The 8,623-nt window shown below is 50.1% G+C and overlaps 1 protein-coding gene across 2 annotated transcripts in view; it reads left to right on the top strand.

Annotated features, from left to right (window-relative positions):
- The first annotated feature begins 2,004 nt into the window (after nucleotides 1–2,004).
- Nucleotides 2,005–8,623, top strand: part of TSHZ3 (teashirt zinc finger homeobox 3) — a 110,609-nt gene continuing 103,990 nt past the window's right edge. Inside the window, exons 1-2 of one of the 2 annotated variants that reach the window (XM_035118228.2) lie at nucleotides 2,005–2,571; nucleotides 4,735–5,458. In XM_035118228.2, coding sequence (XP_034974119.2) covers nucleotides 5,419–5,458 — 40 coding nt within the window. In that variant the 5' untranslated portion in view covers nucleotides 2,005–2,571; nucleotides 4,735–5,418. Of the gene's footprint in view, nucleotides 2,572–3,473; nucleotides 4,207–4,734; nucleotides 5,459–8,623 lie in introns of those variants that run through there. The other variant, XM_060276096.1, reaches the window with a different exon arrangement.

The raw sequence follows: 8,623 nt of genomic DNA, 5'->3' as shown, positions 1-8,623 counted from the left end.
GACACTCAGCTCAGGGGGAAGTGAATCCAATGAAGAGAAGGATCCACATTATTTGTGGCGGGGGCAGGAGCGGGAGCGGGAGCGGGGAGGGAGGTCAGAAGGAGGTCCTTTCTCTCCCCACCCCCAGGTTTAAAATTCTGACATACTACGCATTTGCACGCAAAACCGCCTTCCTTCCTGGCCAATAAAACTGCTATTAGCTGGCCGTTCGTCTAATTCTAAAGCATTGTGGCCTGGAAGAAAAAGTTTTGCTTGGGTGCAAAAAGTTAAAGAACCTCCCCCGCTCGGGTTGCAAAAGAGGCCTCTATCTCTGTCCTCACGGCTTTCAGCTACCGGTACATCTTGTCTAACCCAGATATAGTAGTGTATCCCCGCTCCTTTGGGGGAAAAACCCACAAATACACACACACACACACACACACACACACACACACACACACACACCACCAAAAAAAACAACAACCCTAATAACCACGAGTGATTCTCACACTGAGCAAAGACTCTCAATAATAACAGTCCCAATTGCGCGCGCGCGCCTTGCTTTGGAGACCCACGCATTCTCCCCTTTAGGATCGTGTGCAGCTCTCTGTTTTTGCAGCACGCAAACTCCGTGCGCTTTTATGCGGTTTGACAAGCATGCGTTTTGGAAAGCTGCTCCATTTCTCCGGAGTTTGTTGCGTCTCTGTTTCTCTGCTCCCCCCTCCGCCGCCGCTTCAAGACTTTGCGTTCACATTTGCTGCAAAGGCAAGCTGACCCCTTCTTCCCTGCCTAAGTTGCCCCGCGCGCGTGAGTTATTGGTGCGGAATCTCCCAGCCTCCCGTTCCGCCTGCCCGGCGCTTGCAGTTGCAACGCGCGCATCCCGGGTGACACTGATGGATGCGCCAATGGGGGAGATGGACAGATGTTGGGGCGGATCTAACGGCATGCAAAGCCAGAGAAGCAGAGGGAACTCGGAGCACCGGGATTGCGGGAAATAAAATAGAAAGCTCACTCATTCCTGGTACAAACAACCCGCCACCAACTCACCAGCAAAGCACAGAGAGGAAATGTTTTCCCTATTATTATTATTATTATTATTATTAGGGGTTAGGCTAAGGGTTTGCTAAGCAAGCCCTTACCGCCTCTCGCAGTGGCCAGATCCTGCAACAGCCAACGCCAATACAATGGAGCCCAGCGACCCTGGACAAGACAACTCACCCTCTTCTGCTTCTGGGCAAGAGAATTAACAATTCTCCCACGCTGGCGGTGGCAATTTCCCGAGGACTGCAAAATACTTTTGCTCTCTCTCTGTGTGTATGTGTGTGTCTCATCCTAAGGGACCGTCTCTCTCTCTCACACACGCACCTCCCTTTCTTACAGTGTCTTTAAAAAAGGAAAGGGAAAGGAAACCATCCAACAGCAGCATATTTTTCCTTCCCCCTGCTACTCTTCAATGCAAAAAAAGAATAGAAAAGAGAGAAAGTACCTAATCCCTTCCCCCGCACAGAAAAATCCAACATCTGAAAACATCTGTACCGAGTGAGGGTCTTGGGAGGCATCCCAAAATCTTCAAAGACTAGGACAGACTGCAGTGTGTTTCTTAATTTTATTTTATTTTTAAAAAAAACCTTACTGTGAAAAAGTGAGATCACTCTTTCCCCCCCCACTCAAAAAAGCACGAGATTACACGCAAATTGTTATCATCATCATTTTTTATAAAAAGAGAGAGAGGAAAATTCTTTGCTACTGATGTTTACTGCGCTTAAGCAAAAGGATCTGGGTCTCAAGGAGCTTGCCCGGGCATTGCAGGGAGCTGTTATTAAATATCTCTCAGCCACACAAAGAAAAGGGGAGAGAGAGAGAAAGAGAAAGGGGGAGGGGGTGCAATTGGCAGTCGAGAAGGTGCTTGGCTCTACCTTCTGATCCATGTTCATAAACCACTTGAAACGCAGTTAAGAGTCCATCCTCTCTTCTCTGGCTCCCCCTCTTCCCTCCTCCCTCCCTTCCATTCCCTTTGCCGTACCTTATTGCAAGCCAGGAACACCCAATCGAACGCGCAGCGCATCGATTCGCCAAGCGCTCTTTTGGCAGGGGATTTCTTTTTCTTTTTCTTTTTCTTTTTTAAAAAACCCACCCTCCTAGATCTCTTTCCCCCACCAATGAACTTGGACTTGCAAGGCGGGGTGGGAGCGAGCGAGCGACTGAAAGAGCCTCTTTTTTAAAAAATAATAATAATAATTTTTTTAAAGAAGTACGTGGTGTGATGTGCGGTGAAGAAGACAATCTGGGAGGCTTGTTTCTTTTTGCAATGGACCAAGCTTAGCTGGTCTTTATTATTATTATTTTTTCTCCTCCCCTTCCCCGTACTGTTTGCAAAGATTTCCTGAGGGACCTTTGCAAAGATGAGGACAGAGACGTGAAGGAGGGCAGGAAGAGGAGAGAGAGAGAGAAAGAGAAAGAGAGAGGTGGGGGGGCGGGAGGGGGGCGAGCTTCTAAAGTGGATCCCCCCTGCAGCAAGAAAGAGGATTGCAAGCCGGAAACCTTGGATATATGCTTGCAGGAGCCTGAAAAAGCACCCAGCAAGGAAGGCTGGTAAGTCAGGGAAGCAGCAATGCAAGAGGGGGGCGTGAATTCCGGAGGGGCGCTTGAATGCTGTGGGCCCCAGAGAGAGAAGAGGTTGGAGGGGCGCTGCTGTTTCTTTTCTTTTCTTTTTAATGCTGGGTCCTGGGTGGAGTGTTTTGCTGTGGGGCAGGGGAGAGTTGCACGTGCAACGCAGCTCCTGCTGGTGCTTATTCGGATGCAAGTCCCGCCGACTCCGGTGGAACTTCCTCCCAAGCCTCTCTCCTCCTCCCCCCGCCCTCGAAAAACCCCTTCCTTTACGTTGATGGACACTCACGAATCCTAAGTCCCAGGACCCCTGATCAAAGCAGCAGGGTCAAGTTTCAAAGGGGCTTGCACCCCCTAACAAAGAGTTTGCACCCCCGTTGCTGGCTTCCTGCCGTTGACCCATGCTGCTATATTATTATTATTATTATTATTATTATTATTATTATTATTATTATTATTATTATTATTTCCAGAGATTTTGGCACAGTCCTCCAACCTAGAAAAATACTTTGCCCCTTCTGTGCTCTCTCCCCCCCCCACCCCAGAATCTCCCGCCCTGGTGCTGCCACTGAATGGTGGGGGTGAATTTAGAGGCGCCTGGCGGTGGTTGAAAGGGACAGGGGCAGGAAGCACCCCTGATAGCAGAGCTGGGCAGACCTTTTCCCTTCCTCTCCCGCTGGCGTCCCTTGACAGATCTGCTGTCAAGGCCTGGATGACCGGAGGGCGGCCGTGTTTCAGGAGGGGTGGGCAGGCGGGAGAGGCTGCCTGGAAGAACTCTGGCTCACCCCTTCCCAGCTAACCACCCCCCCCCGCCTGCCAGCCACCCCCATCCGCATGCCTTCCACGCACTTCCCAGACTTTACTTTGCTGGAGGAATTCTCCTCCGAGCTGGAGAGGAAGGAAGATGATGGATTTCTTATTTCTCCCTTTTGGAGAAAAAGAGAAGGAAATCTAAGCCATGGGGTTTTTGTTTAAGGGGGATTATTTCGAGGGAGTTGTCTGAGAAGGGGAGGGATTGGGACCCTGGAGCAACATAGGGTGGAGTGGTCAAGAAATGGGAGCTTTCTAGGAATCCCCCGTGGGGATCTTTGGAAGGGATCTGGACTTTGGGTGGGTGGTCTTTGAAGCTCACTAGATGGCCTTCCTCTCTAAGTTACTTGATCCAGGTGGGATAAGGGGAGACCCAAAGGAGAGGTTTAGACGGGGGCTGAGAGGGTGTTTAGGATTTGGGGGTATCCCCATCTTTGTCCCGTTGGCCTAGATCGGAGATTTCCTCCCGACCTCAGGGGTTTGTAATAGGAGCGGGATCGGAGAGCCCAACCGAGGTGGGGGCCCCAAACTCCTGTCGGGTGATGGGACGAGAAGTCTCAGGTATTTTTCCTGCTCCCCAAAAGAGCTCTGACTGGGACGGGGGACAGGGGGTCCTGCCAATGCTGTCCCGGGGGTTCCCTCTGGTTGCGGAGGTGGGTAGAAACCTAGGAGATGCAGCCCGAGCAAAGTGTGTACGTGGAAAGGTGAGTCTCACCTGTGGGACGGGACGAGGAGCCGCTCTTCCTCTCCTCCTCGGCCACTCCTGGGGGTTCAGGCTCCGGGCAGGGACTTCCATGGGATACCCAAAAGGTAGCTTTCAGAACTCTCACGCGTGGTGGCTGGGGCGAAGTGGGGGGGGGGGAGAAGGACGGCCCACCAGTTGGGTAGGGGAAGACGCATGCTCCTCCCCTGCTTTCTTTGGGCAGCTTGGCATCTGAGACAACCCCCTGCCCGCTCTTCTGCAGACTGGGCACCCTCGAGATCACTCGCCCCTAAGCTGATGGGCGCCGTCGAGGCTGCGGATTGAATTGAGCGGGGAGGGGACGGGTTGGAGGAGGAGGGATCCTCCCCCCGTCCCTCCTTGTCCCCTCCCCCTCCTCCCGGCTGCCATCTGGGGAGGGGGAATCCCTTCTCCTGCTGCCTCCCCCCTCCCAACCGCTCTTCTTTCGCGCGTGGCCCCCGCTGCGTTGCTGGGCGGCTGCCACGCGAGGCGCAAAGAGTTAAGGCGGCAGCGGCAGCTTCGGCGGCAACGGTGATGGGCGCCCCCCTCTCCCTCCCTCTCCCTCTCCCCGGCGACTAGTTGGAGTCACGCTGCGATCATCTCTTTTTCCCTTCAAGCTTTGCCTGTTGCCTCCGCCGAAGCCGGAGAAGCCGCCGCTCCCTCCGAGCGCCGCTCGCCGAGCCGTCGGAGCGCCGGGCTGGAGAACTGCAAGGCTGCGCGCGGCGCTTCCAAGAGCTGGCCGACCGCTCCAGCAGGAACCCCGGAGGGCGCTTGATGCCGTGAGCTCCCCGAAGAAGACCGGAGGAGGAGGAGGATAAGAAGGAGGCGCCGCCGTCGGGCCGGGCTGGGGGTGGCTCCCCTCGGAAGGACTCCCCCAGAGGGCGCCTCCACAGGGCTGGCCCCAGTCCTTGCGCTCCTTGCTGCGGGGCGATCTGTCAAAGTCCCCCCTCCTTCTCTCCTTCGCTCCTTCCCTCCCTCCTTCCCGCGAGCAGCAGGGCTGTCCTTTGCGCGCTCTTCTCCGGCTGCTGCTCCTGCCTCCGCCTCCTCTTTCTCCTCCTCCTCCTCCTCCTCCTGCACATCGTGTATGCCCAGCAGCGGCAGCAGAGGCGGCAGCAACAACAACAAAAAGCTCGCAGCGGCAGCGGCAGCCCAGCCTGGAGCGGCTCTCTCCTCCGACCCGGATCGAGGGGGGCTGAAGCAACTCTGCTCGCCCCCAGCCCCCAGCCGGCCACCTCCTCCGCCACCTCCTCGCCGCCGCCGCCGCCTCCTCCGGGCGCTGCCAGCGGACGCTGCCTTGCAACATGCCGAGGAGGAAACAGCAAGCGCCCCGGCGCGCAGCAGGTACGAGCCAGGCGCTCCCCCCACATCCTGTCTTCCCAGAATCTGCCACTCCAGGTTAGATTCCTCCCTGCACGCCCGCTCCTCTCTTCTTGACCGTTGGTTAGCCAGGCTCTCTTTCGCTCCTTCTCTCTCCCATGATTTAGGAAGCAGGGTGGGGTTGTGGGGGTTGGTTGGTGGGAATAGCCACCCTCTCAGCGCCTTACTTTTGATTTTATTGGGGGTGAGACTCTTGGATTCCGTAGCTTTGGGGCACTTTCCTGAACTGTGCATCATCTGGGTGACTTGTACAAAGAGGGCCGTTTCTGGTTCCCTCTCCCAGTTTTTCACCCCAAATGTTATTTATTTATGGTTTCTTGTGCCAGAGGAGATGCTTTGGCAGGCGGCACAGAGAGACGCTTAGGACCATGTGGATAAAATTCCTTCACCCAACTTTCTTTCTTTGCCTTTGGGGGTGACACCGAGAGAGGGGGGCACCACCACCAGATACCCTCTTCTTTCTGAATGGGCACTTCAATTGACACCCTCTACGCTATTGATTTCTAATTTATAAGACCAAGCTGCACAGGAAACCAGAGCAAAGAAAAAAAATGGGGGGAAACGGTTCTGGATATTGTTAGATGGTTGTCAAAAATCTTTTTTTTACATTCCTTTTTACACTTGCCAGAGTTTGTTTTTTAGGATATCCATATACTTTTCCTTTTCAACTTTTTTTTTTAAAAAAATATAAGAAACTGGTCCACTTTATTTACCATCAACAGTGCTAGCTCTGGTTAAATTTGCAAACTGGATATTTTTGTGTGTGGAAAGGCCAGGTTTGCAAAACAAATACTTCTTCCTTCCTCCATGCCTTCCTTTTAAAAACAAAACACCAAACCCCTTACATTTTATTTTTGCAGCCCCCTTTTTTTTAGGCAAGGGGTGGGTGGAGATCTGGGTCTGGAGCAGAGTTTCCTTGGCCTGTTGCCATCCTTGATTTGATGGCTGATTGATTGCCTGTCACCCAGTTGCCTTTGATCTATTCATTCCCAATAAACCTCAATAAATCACTTGCCATGGTAACGCCAGACTCTGTATGACATCACACACGTGGCCTGTCAGCTCTGCCAGTGCAACTTTCAGGGTTTCTGGTTTGCTTTAGTTGGGGTGGCATGGACGAAGAGAGTTGATTAGGGGAGATCTTCTTGCACTGAAAGATCCCCTCCTTGCAGTGTACTGAAGGGGAGAGGATCAGTATTCCGTGGATATTTAAGTGTGGGAGATGAAGTTCTTGTAATCTTTAGGAAGCAGACATATGCAAGGTATGCTGAAGTGCCTTTTGATTTTTGAAGTGGTTGCCATACTAAGTATCATTTCTTGTGGCAATGAGAAGGAAGGTATACTTCTCAACAGCATCTTCTCAGAAATGGCTTTGGTCTACAAGATAACCAGGCAGGCAGGCAGGCAGGCAGGCAGGCTGGCTCTCATAGGCGACAAGTTTGATTTTTCTTGAAATGAATCATCATGCATGGCATACATGCATCTTAACCTCATTCCTACATATCCATTCCCCCCAAAGCATGCCTCACTGATCAATCGCCTTTCTTGAAGTTGTGATAGGAAGAAACTCTTTGTTTCCTCCTTGCAACACTTTAGCACTTTGCTCAGGAACTGGGAAGTTAAGGAAAAGTTTCTGTTTGTAACAAACACGATGATGTAGGCACCTATCCCGTCTTTTGCCTTTCAGATGAATGTGAAGAAATGCTTGAAAGGTGAATTCAGACGTTTCCCTTAACAATGATTAATTTCAAAGGAAAGGAAATATCTTCCAGGAGGTTCAGGCCTGTTCCTCAGGGCTAAGCCAAGTTTTGAACTTACAGTGTTCAGCAAAGAAAAGTCTCCAGACCTCTGCTGGAATTGGGGTTGGGCTGTGTTTTCTGCTGAACCTTTATATTTTGAGACATGCTTTCATATATATATATATATATATATATATATATATATATATATATATATGCAGTTTTCACAAACATCTTATGATGTGTGCTGCACTGAGCAAAAGTGAAATCTCTCCTAGCTAACAACAGTGCAGATTTTGAATAAAGCCGAGCACCTTTGGCTGAAGCATTTAAATCATTTTTTAAAAATAAAATAAAAAGGAAAACTAATATAGCAGCATTTTTTTAAGGAAAAGAAAGAAAAGAGCTTTGTAATGTAAAGTAGCAGGTTATTTAAGAAATATTCATTAACGAAAAAAGGGAGTTCGCGACTAATAGGAGATGGAAGAATGGATTTGCTCTATCAAAATGACCCGTCAAAACGACTTTGTTTCATATTTGATTTAATTGTCTCTCTTCTGACAGGCACATTTATCAATAGCTTAATGGTCAATCAGAAGTTGGCAGAGTGAATGCTTTCATTCTTTCTCATACACTTGCCTTGCCTTTACTTTATCAAAATGCCTTTGGCTAATGGATGTAGGGAGTGGGGGTAGAGAATGAATGAGATCTGCTTATTTAAGGCAAGTGGAACAAAACTATGCCGTTGGTATAGGAAAAAATAGCCGATGAGCTGATTATTATTATTATTATTATTATTATTAAAAACCATTTGATGCAGCAGGAAGTTTTTTAAAAAGATGTTTTCTTTTCTTTTTTTATTTAACAGCTGCAACTTGTAAGGTCCGTGACTGCTTTTGTGGTATACTCAGAGCGATGACAAATTTATTGCTTTGTACTGATAGAGCAAAGAGGGGGGGAAATGGTGGGGGGGGGGTAGAGGGAGAGTATGTGTGTTGGAGAGAGGAGACATACACATTACATATCCCTTGATTCGTCACTCAGGAAATCCAGTCTCCAGCAACCTTGAGAATACTCTAGGAAAAAAAGTCCCCCTCCAAACTGAAAGGTCCGCTCAGCCATAAAAAAAGAAAAGTTGTTTTGCCAGCTTCATTAGTGTTCACCTAATTAGCTGTAAACCTGATGGATTCCTGACAGCTTTAATGATTGGAGATGACAAGCTCCACGCAGTGTCATCCAGCGGAATTAGGTTTGGAGCTAGTTTGATGTAATCAAGTTGATATTACACAGTCCTGGTTGCCTTTAGTTGTGCATTAACTCAATTTTCTGCTGCAGGTGACAAATGGGCTTTGGTACCTGGATAATCATGTCATAGGAATTAGGGCCCTCG

Source organism: Zootoca vivipara, chromosome 6, assembly GCF_963506605.1.
Source record: "Zootoca vivipara chromosome 6, rZooViv1.1, whole genome shotgun sequence".
NCBI lineage: Eukaryota > Metazoa > Chordata > Lepidosauria > Squamata > Lacertidae > Zootoca > Zootoca vivipara.
The sequence above is the reverse complement of the archived record's forward strand: the minus strand, read 5'-3'. Positions and strand labels throughout refer to the sequence as shown.